General features: G+C 44.2%; 1 protein-coding gene across 2 annotated transcripts in view; it reads right to left on the bottom strand.

Moving 5' to 3' along the window:
- Positions 1-797: 797 nt before the first annotated feature.
- Positions 798-13582, bottom strand: part of LOC115207844 (receptor tyrosine-protein kinase erbB-3) — a 35416-nt gene continuing 22631 nt past the window's right edge. The window contains exons 10-29 of one of the 2 annotated variants that reach the window (XM_029775344.1): positions 13066-13139; positions 12857-12947; positions 12480-12494; positions 11630-11847; positions 11370-11502; positions 11153-11246; positions 10806-10960; positions 10660-10713; positions 7680-7821; positions 7404-7523; positions 7148-7246; positions 5715-5900; positions 5381-5536; positions 4858-4933; positions 4578-4724; positions 4305-4402; positions 3876-4061; positions 3581-3640; positions 3162-3432; positions 798-2895 (exon numbers count right to left, since the gene is read on the bottom strand). In XM_029775344.1, coding sequence (XP_029631204.1) covers positions 2012-2895; positions 3162-3432; positions 3581-3640; positions 3876-4061; positions 4305-4402; positions 4578-4724; positions 4858-4933; positions 5381-5536; positions 5715-5900; positions 7148-7246; positions 7404-7523; positions 7680-7821; positions 10660-10713; positions 10806-10960; positions 11153-11246; positions 11370-11502; positions 11630-11847; positions 12480-12494; positions 12857-12947; positions 13066-13139 — 3259 coding nt within the window. In that variant the 3' untranslated portion in view covers positions 798-2011. The remainder of the gene's footprint in view (positions 2896-3161; positions 3433-3580; positions 3641-3875; positions 4062-4304; positions 4403-4577; positions 4725-4857; positions 4934-5380; positions 5537-5714; positions 5901-7147; positions 7247-7403; positions 7524-7679; positions 7822-10659; positions 10714-10805; positions 10961-11152; positions 11247-11369; positions 11503-11629; positions 11848-12479; positions 12495-12856; positions 12948-13065; positions 13140-13582) is intronic. The other variant, XM_029775345.1, reaches the window with a different exon arrangement.

Here is a 13582-nt window from a genome sequence, read left to right as displayed (position 1 = left end):
ACCAAGCTCCACTTCATGTAGCTGCTCAAGCCCCTGATTCTCCAATCTCCTCCTATGTTCTTGCTACATAAGCAAAAACATCACAACCAAATAGAGCTTTATGGTCTAAATCAGGGATGGGCAACTTGATTGGGATGGGGGTTAAAACAATTCTGAACTCATGAGCGGCCACAGTTGCTCGCAGGTCTGTGTACACACTTTGTTACATCTGCTGTTGTAAAAAGGGCTCTATAAATACATTTGATTGATAGAAATAGGCAGAGTTTATGATCCTTGGTACATTGCTACCCTAAACCCTAACCCTAAAGTACTTTTCAGACAGCCAGCGGAATATCGTTGAGTTACGACTTGATAACTTGTGGAAAATGATCCAGTTTCCCACCTGGGAAGTTTCGGAATCAACCAGTATGAAGCTCTACGCAAAATAACTTAAGTTCATTTTAATGCGGAGGTTCCAAGTTTCCAATAGCATGTGAACACGGCGTTAGATCAGCATCTTTGATTTCCTTAACCGTTATGCACAGAGAATAACTTGACAAGGACACTAATTGTTGTACTAAGGTCCCTATAAATGTGGTTCCTGGGATGTTGTTTCAGGTGTTGAGCTCTGGTAATATGCTCAGCCCAACTGGAATAACGACAACATGGAATGTGCCTATTCATTTCTTACTTACCCCAATGAATGGGACTGTGTAACAAGTGAACAGCAAGACACCACAGAAATGAATTAAACATCTGTTATCAACAAACAGATTGTGAATTATGCCCATTCCCACTCATTAATGAAAACAATCACATACATTCTTCAAAGAGTTTTATTATATAGAAAATACTCAATAATATCACTTAAAGGTTACATTAACATTTTCAAAACATGAAAATACCATAGAAAAATAACATTGTACAAAATAATTTTTTGTTCTTATAAGTAAAAACATATACAAAGCTTATAATCGGGCCATTTCTATTAGTGCTTCACACACTCACAGTGCCTTACACTTATAATACAGTATCATATTTCAAAGAAAAACATCCCAAAGCCTATATGTTATTATGGCTAAAAAACATGATCAATGTAAACCTGTAACAGACACATTAATGGCGGAACTTCCTGATTTGGCTTCTTTTTCGGCTTGGTCATTAAGAAACGCAGCGGCCATGACTGAAGCCAAACAAGAGTTGTCTTGTAAGGTGGTTTAATGTGGGTGTCTCTTGTGTGTGTGTGTTCGTATGTGGCAAGCGTTTGTACATTCACTCTACCAAAACAGTACACAGTTACAGTAACTCACCCTTCTAGATATCTTGAAACCAGGCCTTGTGTCTTAAAGTTGCCTAAGATAGCTAGTGCTAGCCAACTTCTTTTGCCAATTAGCTTCTGCAGGCTGGTATGTGACCGTGGCAAAGTAGATTTTTCATGTTGCACATCTTTTAATTGTCTCATTAAATGCTTTCAATATTTGTTTATGAATTTCTACAATTTATAGTTTGTATTAGGTTTTTAAGTCATTTAAATTTGGAGCTATTGATATTTAAAAAATATTGTCCCATGTACCATTTACTGATGGTCCCTATATCGAATGTCAAATCAAATTGACTACGGGCATTGCAACCTCCAAATTGATGATGGCTTGGTGGGCAGGATTGAAATAAACCCAACCTCAAGAAAACTATTACGGTACCCTTTATTCCGTGACATAAAATGTTTTCCTATCATCTCGTAAAATCTCTGTATTGAACGAGACTGACTTTATGATTTACACTTTGTTTTGACACTAGAATGAATGTTTCTGACTCATATTAGGCTATTTTTAAAACAAGAAGTAGCTTTTTAGTGTCAGTCGCTCTTTAAAATACAAAAATGGCACACAGAGATATGTCTTAAATATTTTTGATATTTGGATGGCTCTGGATTGGTTTCTCCCCTCTCCTGGTCCTTCATTGAATTCAACGGACATGGAAAAGCTACAGAGGCAGCTATCCCCTTCAGGTTTGTTGAAAGAGGTCCACTTCCCTACGTGCTCACAGTGTTAGGCTTCAGGAACAACCTGCTCTGCCAGTAGTCTGGATTGTCAAATGAGCAATCTCCGCCACCAGGCTCCCCCACCCCTACCCCTGCACGCACTTTTACAAATGCCCCCATCCCTGTGCGCTGACCCCCGATTGCCCGCACTACACCCTCACCTTCTCCCTGCAAATTCTCATACTCCACTGGGTCCCCAGCTCCAGGGGCAGCCAGTGAATCCATGTCCTCGTACTCATCCACCTCTCCCTCTCCTCCTCTCTGCATCCTCAGCCCCTCCCTGCTTCGCAGAGCCTGCCGCAGCTTGGGTTGCCTGTTAGTGTAATGATAGTCATCCTCTTCTACGTATTCATCGTCCTCTTCCTCCACCTCTCTCTCGCCTCTCATCCGCTGTTTGGGCGTAGCTCCAGGATGAGGGACAACTCGTGTTGGGGGATCGTCTGGTCTTTCACTGGCCTCTGGTCCAACACTTCGAATGTCCATGTACTCATATTCAACGTCCCCAGAGCCACTTTCCTCTATTTTGTCTGAATCAGAGTTGAGGGCAGGGAATTCATAGTCCTGGAGTTCTTCATTCTTGGTTTGGCCTCCCCTGTTCTCCCCAGCTGATGTCCTGTGCCCCGTGCACTCTGTATACTCTGTGTCCAGGGATGGCAGAGAAGAGCGTTGCCTCTTGTTCATCTTCAACCACTGGCCATCTTTGGAGCGGCCAGGCTGCTGCCTGGGGGAGAGAGTCATCATGAACGCCTGTTTGTTCATGTACTCATATTCTTCACAGGCACTGTCATTGTCCTCCGAGGGTCCTGACGGGTATGAGGGAACCTTGGACGTCCTCCCGTGAGGAAGGGTGACCCGTGAGCTAGACAGTAGCGTATCTGTGGAGAACAGTGACAAGGGACAGAGGAATGAGTAAGGTGATCCAGAGATCTGAAATGATCTGAGTACTCTTGCAATTAACACTGACACATTGAGTCATAACAATGACCATGCAACCATCCACAAACAAAAACATGTGACTTTATTTATATGGCTTAAAGAAAATATAAAAATGCAATATGTTCAATAGTCAGAAAGACAAAGATATATGTTCCTATGCATATTGTGTGGTATGTTTGTTTTCGTGATCTATCTATGGTATCACCTCTCTCTGGACTGTCACCCAGTCCGGGAAGCACGTATCCGTTCTGGTCCTCCTCCCCCTCTGTGTCAGGGGAAGGGGTCTCAGACAGCACCCCTGACATGCTGTCCCTCTGGGACATGTAGGCACTGTCCTCCCGATGCCGCTTCCTCTGCAGGCTGCCAGCCAAGTCCTCGCTCATCTCCAGCTCCACCAACGTGCCCCGCCCCTCGGAGCTCTCTGACACAGTGCGGGCGGAGTTGAGGCGAGAGCGAGACGCTGGCGGCCACACCATCTATATAGAGGAACAGGAGGTATAATGTCAAATGAATGATCAACCCTATAGGATTGATATAGGCTGGAAGACTTTCAATAATACATGTGTTAGCATGTAAATGTTTTCAGTAGGTTTTCATGTATCTTTGTCATCTCCAGTGACTGACCTGAGAGTTATCCAGTCCTGGGGTCATGGGCAGGTATCCAGCCTGACTGCTGTGAACACCCTGAGGGGAATACAAGAATGGAACAGGACGGGATGGGAGTTAGAAAAACAACTTGGTGAACAAAAGGTTCGATCTGCCCACGTTATATATTGACAACGTGAACTGACCAGGACTATAGGCTATAACATGGATTTTCCTGGTCAGGTCACATGGTCCGGAAAAACTCCTGGCCCATACAGTTTAAAATGTATGCATCGTGTATGCATCAAGAGAGATGCCTTATATGAGCCCTCACCCTGTGGCTTTCCATTCGTGAGAGTCGAGAAAAACTCCTGGCCTGTGACAGATAGAGAGGAGGTGTGGCCATGCCGTCCCCTAGCCTCTCCTCATCCTGGTCCTCCAGCCCCGCCTCCATGTGATCCAGCTCTGTAACTCGGTGGTGAGACTCGTCTGAGGGAGAGTCCGACGGGCTGCAGTCCCCCTGGTGAACAGAGGAAGATAAAAAAATAAACTTCAATCATCATCATCATCATCATCACTAACAACATCATTATTATTGTCCTCATGAGCTGACATTTCGTGTGGATGAACAAGAGTGTGACTCAGGCAAACAGCACAGTCTTAGGACTGTATTGATTGGCATTTGGGAGTGGACTTCAAAAAACACATTCTTAGCAAACATTGATTTATATGGCTACCTCCCAGGTGTGGCATTATGTCTTACCTTGATCACTAGGTACCGAGGCGGGTCCCTGGCCATTCTGGTAAACTCATTGGCCAGTTCCTTGAAGGTGGGACGGACATTCTCGTCAATCATCCAGCCTGTAAATGATGATAATGCCACGTGAGTCCCATCGAAGATAGTGTCAGTTGTTTGAACATTCTTTATATACTATACTTTCATAGCAAAACAAATGATTACAATGCAATGTACTCTAGCACATTTCACACAGATCTGATAGGTATTGAGGGTGAAGGAGAGAGGGTGGGCACTCACACTTGACCATGACCATGTAAACATCTATGGTGCAGATGTGTGGCTGGGAGAGACGCTCGCCCTTCTCCAGCAGGTCAGGCACTTCCTGTGGACGCATCGTTGAGTAGGGCTCCGCCCCGTATGACATCATCTCCCACACTGTCACTCCTGCAAGATGGAGTAATATAATTTACATTCTAAAATCATGGTAACTCAACATACACATAAGTACTTTCAACTTACCGTTGATATAAAAGTCTATAAAAGCACATGAAACATACACACACACACAGTGACTCACCATAGCTCCAGACATCACTTTGATGTGTGTATCTGCGGAACAAGATGCTCTCCAGAGCCATCCATTTGATAGGCGTCTGTGGTGAGAGAGACAAGACAGGGAACTATGTCACCATGAGTTCTACTCAGTTCAAAGCCTGTGGCCACTGGGAAAAAACACCCATTAGTTAGTGTTCATGGCAACAATACAAAACACGTAGAAAAACAGGCCATGTATCTAGTCAACATCTCACCTAACAGAAAAGAACCAGGCCATGTATCTAGTCAACATCTCACCTAACAGAAAAGAACCAGGCCATGTATCTAGTCAACATCTCACCTAACAGAAAAGAACCAGGCCACGTATCTAGTCAACATCTCACCTAACAGAAAAGAACCAGGCCACGTATCTAGTCAACATCTCACCTAACAGAAAAGACAGCAGATGGTACACAGGATGGTTTTTCCAGAAGAAGATAAATAGTAGGCTGAGACACATGATAAGTTATTCCGGACCATGGGACCTAACCAAGAAGCCAACACACCTTGACCTCATTGTAGAAGTACTTCTTGTCGTCAGGGTATAGCAGGTCTGCGATGCCATAGTCAGAGATCTGGACCATGTAGTCACTTTTCAAGAGAACATTCCTGGCTGCCAGGTTTCTGTGGACCATCCTGTGTTCCTCCAAATAGTACATACCCTGACGGGGGAGGGGACACACACCTCAGTTGCATAAACAATAACATGCACACACACACACACACACACACACACACACACACACACACACACACACACACACACACACACACACACACACACACACACACACACACACACACACACACACACACACACACACACACACAGTATCTCACCTTGGCAATTTGCACACACCAGTTGAGCAGCCTCTGTGGGTCCAGGCTATCCCTGTAGTGCCTGATGTGCTCCAGTAAGGACCCCTGAGTGCTGAGCTGGGTGACCAGCTGGAGACTGGCACCAGGACAGACGCCTAAGAGCCTGACTATGTACTGGTGGTCCAAGCTACCCATCGCCAACATGTGCTGCAGGGGTTATTAGAAAAATCTGCATTAGTAAACAGAGTCAAGATAAGTGTTATCAGGTCAGTTATGATTTGAAGGGGCAGATGTTCTTGTGAATGGGTATGTGAGATATACACTGCCGTTCAAAAGTTTGGGGTCACTTAGAAATGTCCTTCTTTTTTAAAGAAAAGCACATTTTTGTCCATTAAAATAATATCAAATTGATCAGAAATACAGTGTAGACATTGTTAATGTTGTAAATGACTATTGTAGCTGGAAACGGCTGATTTTTAATGGAATATCTACATAGGCGTACAGAGGCCCATTATCAGCAAACATCACTCCTGTGTTCCAATGGCATGTTGTGTTAGCTAATCCAAGTTTATCATTTTAAAAGGCTAATTGATCATTAGAAAACCCTTTTGCAATTATGTTAGCACAGCTGAAAACTGTTGTCCTGATTAAAGAAGCAATAAAACTGGCCTTCTTTAGACTAGTTGAGAATCTGGCGCATCAGCATTTTTGGGGTTGGATTACAGGCTCAAAATGGCAAGAAACAAAGAACTTGCTTCTGAAACTCGTCAGTCTATTCTTGTTCTGAGGAATGAAGGCTATTCCATGCGAGAAATTGCCAAGAAACTGAAGATCTCGTACAATGCTGTGTACTACTCCCTTCACAGAACAGCGCAAACTGGCTCTAACCAGAATAGAAAGAGGAGTAGGAGGCCCCGGTGCACAACTGAGCAAGAGGACAAGTACATTAGATTGTCCAGTTTGAGAAACAGATGCCTCACAAGTCCTCAACTGGCAGCTTCATTAAATAGTACCCGCAAAACACCAGGCTCAATGTCAACAGTGAAGTGGCGACTCCGGGATGCTGGCCTTCTAGGCAGAGTTGCAAAGAAAAAGCCATATCTCAGACTGGCCAATAAAAATAAAAGATTAAGATGGGCAAAAGAACACAGACAATGGACAGAGGAACTCTGCCTAGAGGGATAAACTTGGATTAGCTAACACAACGTGCCATTGGAACACAGGAGTGATGTTTGCTGATAATGGGCCTCTGTACGCCTATGTAGATATTCCATAACAAAATCTGCCGTTTCCAGCTACAATAGTCATTTACAACATTAACAATGTCTACACTGTATTTCTGATCAATTTTATGTTATTTTAATGACAAAAAATGTGCTTTCTTTCAAAAACAAGGACATTTCTAAGTGACCCCAAACTTTTGACCGGTAGTGTGTATATATATATTTTCTTACGTCTGTGATCTCATGGAAGGTCTGCCGCCCCGTTCGATCATGAATAGTCTTTATGGCCACGGGGATCTTCACTGAGTCTCCCTCAGGAATCCAAATGCCCTGAGAAAGGTGGAGGAAAAGACAGGGGGAGAGGGGTTACCTCACAATGAAACAAAGACAAGTAAGGTAAGAAGCACAATATGGTAAATGGTAGAAAGGTGCAGGGTGATGATGAAAAGAGGGGGTCTAAGAGGGCGACGGTTGATGGTGTAAGCACCTTGTGGATGGAGCCAAACACCCCGGTGCCCAGCAGCTTGATCTTACGGAGCTCTCTGACCTTCAGGATCCTGGCATGAACTTTGGCCCCCTTCTCACCAGGGTCCAAGGGCTCTAAACTCTACAGACAAACACAAATGCATACAGTTAATATCAGGACATATCAAGACAATAACACACACAGTGTTTAGAAAAATCCTTATTTTCACTCACTCACTCACTCACTCACTCCCTCACTCACTCACTCACTCACACACACCCTCTCTCCCCTCCCCACCTCTCCACTCGCCAGGTATCTCCTCATGGCTCTCTTGCGCCGGATGGCAAGACCTCGGCGGTACAGAACACTCATCACAAAGATAGAGATGCCCACTATCACCACTGCCAAAACTCCCAGAACAATGCCTATAATGGGTTGGCTGGAAAGAGACACAGGAAGAGGTATTAGCCAATCAGCAGCTGATATACAGTGCATTCGGAAAGTATTTAGACTCCTTGACTTTTTCCACATTTTGCTATGTTAAAGACTTATTCTAGAGAGTATTAAAAAAAATCGAATCAATCTACACACAATACCCCATAATGACAAAGCGATAACAGTTTTTGATGAAATTTTGGCAAATTCAATTGATTGGACATGATTTGGAAAGGCACACACCTGTCTATATAAGGTCCCACAGTTGACAGTGCATGTCAGAGAAAAAAAACAAGATATGAGGTCGAAGGAATTGCGCTCCGAGACAGGATTGTGTCGAGGCACAGATATGGGGAAGGGTACCAAACATTTCGGCAGCATTGAAGGTCCCCAAGAACACAGTGGCCTCCATCATTCTTAAATGGAAGAAGTTTGGAACCACCAAGACTCTTCCTAGAGCTGGCCACACGGCCAAACTGAGCAATCAGGGGAGAAGGACCTTGGTCAGGAAGATGACCAAGAACCCGACGGTCATTCTGACAGAGCTCCAGAGTTCCACTGCTTAGATGGGAGAACCTTCCAGAAGGACAACCGTCTCTGCAAAACTCCACCAATCAGGCCTTTATAGTAGAGTGGCCAGACGGAAGCCACTCCTCAGTAAAAGGACTCTTGGAACATGAGAAACAAGATTCTCTGGTCTGATGAAACCAAGAATGCCACGCGTCACGTCTGGAGGAAACCTGGCACCATCCCTACGGTGATGAATGGTGGTGGCAGTACCGTGCTGTGGGGATGTTTTTCAGTGGCAGAGACTGGGAGACTAATCAGGATCAAGGGAAAGATGAACAGAGCAAAGTACAGAGAGAGGTCGTTGAGAAAAACCTGCTCCAGAGCGCTCAGGATCTCAGACTGGGGCGAAGGTTCACCTTCCAACAGGACAACAACACTAAGCACACAGCCAAGATAATGCAGGAGTGGGTTCGGGACAAGTCTCTGAATGTCCTTGAGTGGCCCAGCAAGAGCCTGGACATGAACTTGATTAAAGATCTCTGGAGAGACCTTAAAGTAGCTGTGCAGCAACGCTCCCCATCCAACCTGACAGAGCTTGAGAGGATTTGCAGAGACGAATGGGAGAAACTCCCCAAATACAGTTGTGCTAAGCTTGTAGCGTCATACCCAAGAAGACTCAAGGATGTAATTGCTGCCAAAGATTCTTCAACAAAGCACTGTGTGAAGGGTCTGAATACTTACAGTACCAGTCAGAAGTTTGGACACACTTACTCATTAAAGGTTTTTCTTTATTTTTACTATTTTTTTACATTGTAGAATAATAGTGAAGCCATCAACACTAGGAAATAACACATGGAATTGTGTAGTAACCAAAAAAGTGTTAAACAAATCAAAATATATTTTAGATTTGAGATTCTTCAAAGTAACCACCCTTTGCCTTGATGACAGCTTTGCACACTCTTGGCATTCTCTTAACCAGCTTCATGAGGTAGTCACCTGGAATGCATTTCAATTAACAGGTATGCCTTGTTAATTTGTGGAATTTATTTCCTTCTTAATGAGTTTGATCCAATCAGTTGTGCTGTGACAAGGTAGGGATGGTATACAGAAGATAGCCTTATTTTTGTAAAAGACCAAGTCCATATTATGGCAAGAACAGCTCAAATAAGCAAAGACAAACGACAGTCCATCATTACTTTAAGACATGCAGGTCAGTCAATTCGGAAAATTTCCAGAACTTTGAAAGTTTCTTCAAGTGCAGTCGCAAAAACCATCACGCCCTATGATGAAACTGGCTCTTACAAGGCCTGCCACAGGAAAGGAAGACCCAGAGTTACCTCCGCTGCAGAGGATAAGTTCATTACAGTTACCAGCCTCAGAAATTGCAGCCCAAATAAATGCTTCACAAAGTTCAAGTGACAGACACATCTCAACATCAACTGCTCAGAGGAGACTGCGTGAATCAGTTCTTCAAGGTCGAATTTCTGCAAAGAAACCACTACTAAAGGACACCAATAGGAAGAAGAGACTTGCTTGGGCCAAGATTCACGAGCAATGGACATTAGACCAATGGAAATCTGTCCTTTGGTCTGATGAGTCCAAATTTGAGTTATTTGGTTCCAACTGCTGTGTCTTTGTGAGATGCAGATTAGGTGAACGGATGATCTCCGCATGTGCGGTTCCCACCGTGAAGCATGGAGGAGGAGGTGTGATGGTTGGGGGTGCTTTGCAAGTGACACTGTCAGTGATTTATTTAGAATTCAAGGTACACTTAACCAGCATGGCTACCACAGCATTCTGCCGCGATACACCACACATCCGGTTTGCGCTTAGTGGGACTATCATTTGTTTTTCAACAGGACAATGACAAAACACACCTCCAGGCTGTGTAAGGGCTATTTGACCAAGAAGGAGAGTGATTGAGTGCTGTGTCACATGATCTGGCCTCCACATGTCTTCACTATTATTCTAAAATGTAGAAAATAGTTAAAATAAAGAAAAACCCTTGAATGAGCAGGTGTGTCCAAACTTTTGACTGGTACTGTATGTAAATGTGATATTTCAGTTTTTGCTTTGTCATTATAGGTTATAGTGTTTAGATTGATGAGGGGGAAAAACTATTTGATCAATTTTAGATCAAGGCGTAACAAAATGTAACGTAACAAAATGTGGAAAAAGTCAAGGGGTCTGAATACTTTCCGAATGCACTGTACAATAATGAAGATTGCTGTGTTCTAGACTAGAGAACACAGAACACACTTTAATTGTCATTACAGTGAGGAGAAATCAAGTTGTCAGTCACAGGTGGAGAAAAGACAGAGGCTCCACTCACCTAGTGGTTAATCTGGACGAGTCCAAACAGTCCCCAATGCCTGGGCCTGAGCAACTGAAAAAACAGAACAGAGAGATATTTAACACGCACGCACGCACACACACACACACACACACCCCTCCCCCATTCTCTGACTCGTTTCTCACCCCTGGGTGCAGTTGAGGTGGCAGGGCTCACAGCGTCTCTGCTGGTTGGGGTATTTAAAGATGAGACCCTTCTCCCCCATCACTCCCTCAGGGCATGAGGACACACAGTGGGGACCGTCCCTCAGACTGGCACACACCACACACTTATTAGCTCCCTACAGAGAGACAGAGAGGGAGAGAGAGGACAATTTCCATGTAACTGTGGTCCAAAATATCCTCCACAAGGATGCAGTGAAGCGCTACATTTCAGATAGTCCTGAGAATTTTGAGAGACACTTTTCAACTCATCACTTTGAGCTTATGTCTTTTTATGATGCATTGAGAGATATGGTCAGAGGTGTGCATACCGGTCCTGTGCAGGTGAGCCGTCCCTCCTGGACCTCACACTCTGAGTGACAGGGCATACACTCGCCCTTTGGACCTGCAAACTCACGCCCCTCCCTGGACAAAAACATAGAGATTGAGATTGAAAAAGAGGTTGAACACATAGTCACACACACACATTGAGACATACTGACAAATCTACATGATAATATTGATACATTGTTATGACTGACTACTGACCCGGTTAGAAATCTGCACTGATGGACACAGGTACCTCCTCGGCTGTAGTCCTTACAGGACAGACACTGGTCCGGACCAGGACCCCAACACCCCTCCAACGAACACAGTGGGTCACACATGTGCCCCTCCTCAACTACACACACACACACACAAACAGAAAAATAGGCAAAAAACTATTAGTGCTTCACTAGTTTACCCGCCATATTCACGCAATGATTTTCAGATTTCCCCCAGTCTCTCTCCTCAGTCCCCCGTCTCACCACACTGGCTCTGGAGACGATTCTCCTTGACGTCAATGTTCTTCTGGCGGCGCTGTGGGCGGGAGCTGCTGCTGAAGAGGCGTGTCCAGTTGACGGTGTGGTGGTAGCACAGCTTCCTGTTTCCTGTGATGTAGACGCCGCCGTCGTTGATCCTCCGCAGCGAGCGCAGCCCCAGAGATGTCAGGGACGGGATGCGCATCACCAGCAGGGAGTAGCCCCTGAACAAGAGGGAGGTGGGAAGAACGCAGGAGGAGGAAGATGAGCAGGGCAGAGAGGTAGAGAGGCAGTGAGATGACAGGAAGGGAGAGCGGGTCAAAGGTGAGGGAGCAGAGAGAGGAGAACCATCAGGGTGGAGGGAATGGAGGATATTTCAGACAAAATATGTACAAATGTATACTGGTGCTGGGAACATCAAGTCAGGACAGATAAAAAAATGAATCCCGCATTGCTGCTCCCAAATACTAATTGTCTACATGCAGACAGAAAATGTGTATGTTGCTATGTAGGGAATGCATATGTCATTGTCTTTGAGATTACTTTGATCAATACCACCTATTCACCCAGTGACTCCCAGTACCCAACTCTTCACTTATACGTAGTGTCTGTGGTCATATGGTATGATCAAGTTCAAAATACAATCATGAGGATAGTGGTTACCTTATACCTCAACACAAGTCCCTCACCCACCACCACCAACTGAGATACTTCTCATACAGTTCAAGGCACAACACACAACCAATTCTGAGTAAAATGTTGCGTAGCATAGTCACAGGTGATAAGGAGGAAATTGTGTAAGTATGATGTCATATCAGGAAGATTAGTAAAACAGCTGTCACAAACACTACTGTACCTTTTAGAGCGCCCTCTGATGGGACAAACAAGACAGAGAGAGAGACAGAAGAGACAGAGAGACAGAGAGGAGAACAGAAGAGACAGAGTGACAGAAGAGACAGAGAGACAGAAGAGACAAAGAAAGAGAGGAGAACAGAGTAGAGAATGAGAAAAGGGGTGAAAGAGAGTGAGAGATAAAGTGGTGACAAAACACACAAGACACAACAGGTCAGTCTATGCATGCATGTCTACAATGCAGTTAAACACAGATGGAAATGGTGATGGGTTCAGTGTACACATACTGTAGAATGTGAACAAGATATTTCTTTAGTGCAGAGGGACAGAGACACAAGTATAATGTCAGACAGTGAGGGAGACAGACAGACAGATCGTCACCTGTAAAGGGTTCTTCCTTGTATGGTTGTCAAGTTGGAGAAGACTGACAGGTCTGTCAGAGTTTCCGGCCATGACTGGATACTCAGAATGTCTGGCAACCGGAGAAGGTGTGTTACAAACACAGAACACCATACAAACACACTGCTACCACTAAACTGACACTTGCACTTGAAACTTCAACATACACACACATTCATACACACACATACCTGTGATCTCTCGCACAGTTCTGAAGATCTTCAGTTTCTCTGGGTCCAAAGCTGTGATGTTGTTGTAGGGATCACTGTGTGTAGAAGATCAACCAACAGAGAAGTAGTGAGGACCAACGAAAAGTGAACAAGTTGGCATTACTGTGCCATTTTGAATATACAGATGTAGGATCTTCATTTGAGACAGTTTGCTACAGCAGGAAAACGAGCCTGCAGAAACAGGACTAGTGAATTATTATCTTGATTATAAATAATGGATTTTTTTTGTAGGGGATGATACATTTTTCATTAGGGCAAATCAAGTCTGACATTTTAAAGTGGAAATTAGAAACCTTAGAAGCCTTTTTTAACCTTGAATAGACTACAAGTTTGCATTTCGTACTGTGCAGGAAAATTCTCAACAACAAATCTTAATCAAATTAAGATCCTGCATCTGTACATTGAGTGTATAAAACATTAGGAACACCTGTTCTTTATGAAATAGACTGACCAGGTGAGTCCAGGTGAATGTTAGGAT

Source organism: Salmo trutta, chromosome 14 (genome assembly GCF_901001165.1).
Source record: "Salmo trutta chromosome 14, fSalTru1.1, whole genome shotgun sequence".
Classification (NCBI taxonomy): domain Eukaryota; kingdom Metazoa; phylum Chordata; class Actinopteri; order Salmoniformes; family Salmonidae; genus Salmo; species Salmo trutta.
Note: the sequence above shows the minus strand (reverse complement) of the source record. Positions and strands in the feature narration are given on the sequence as shown.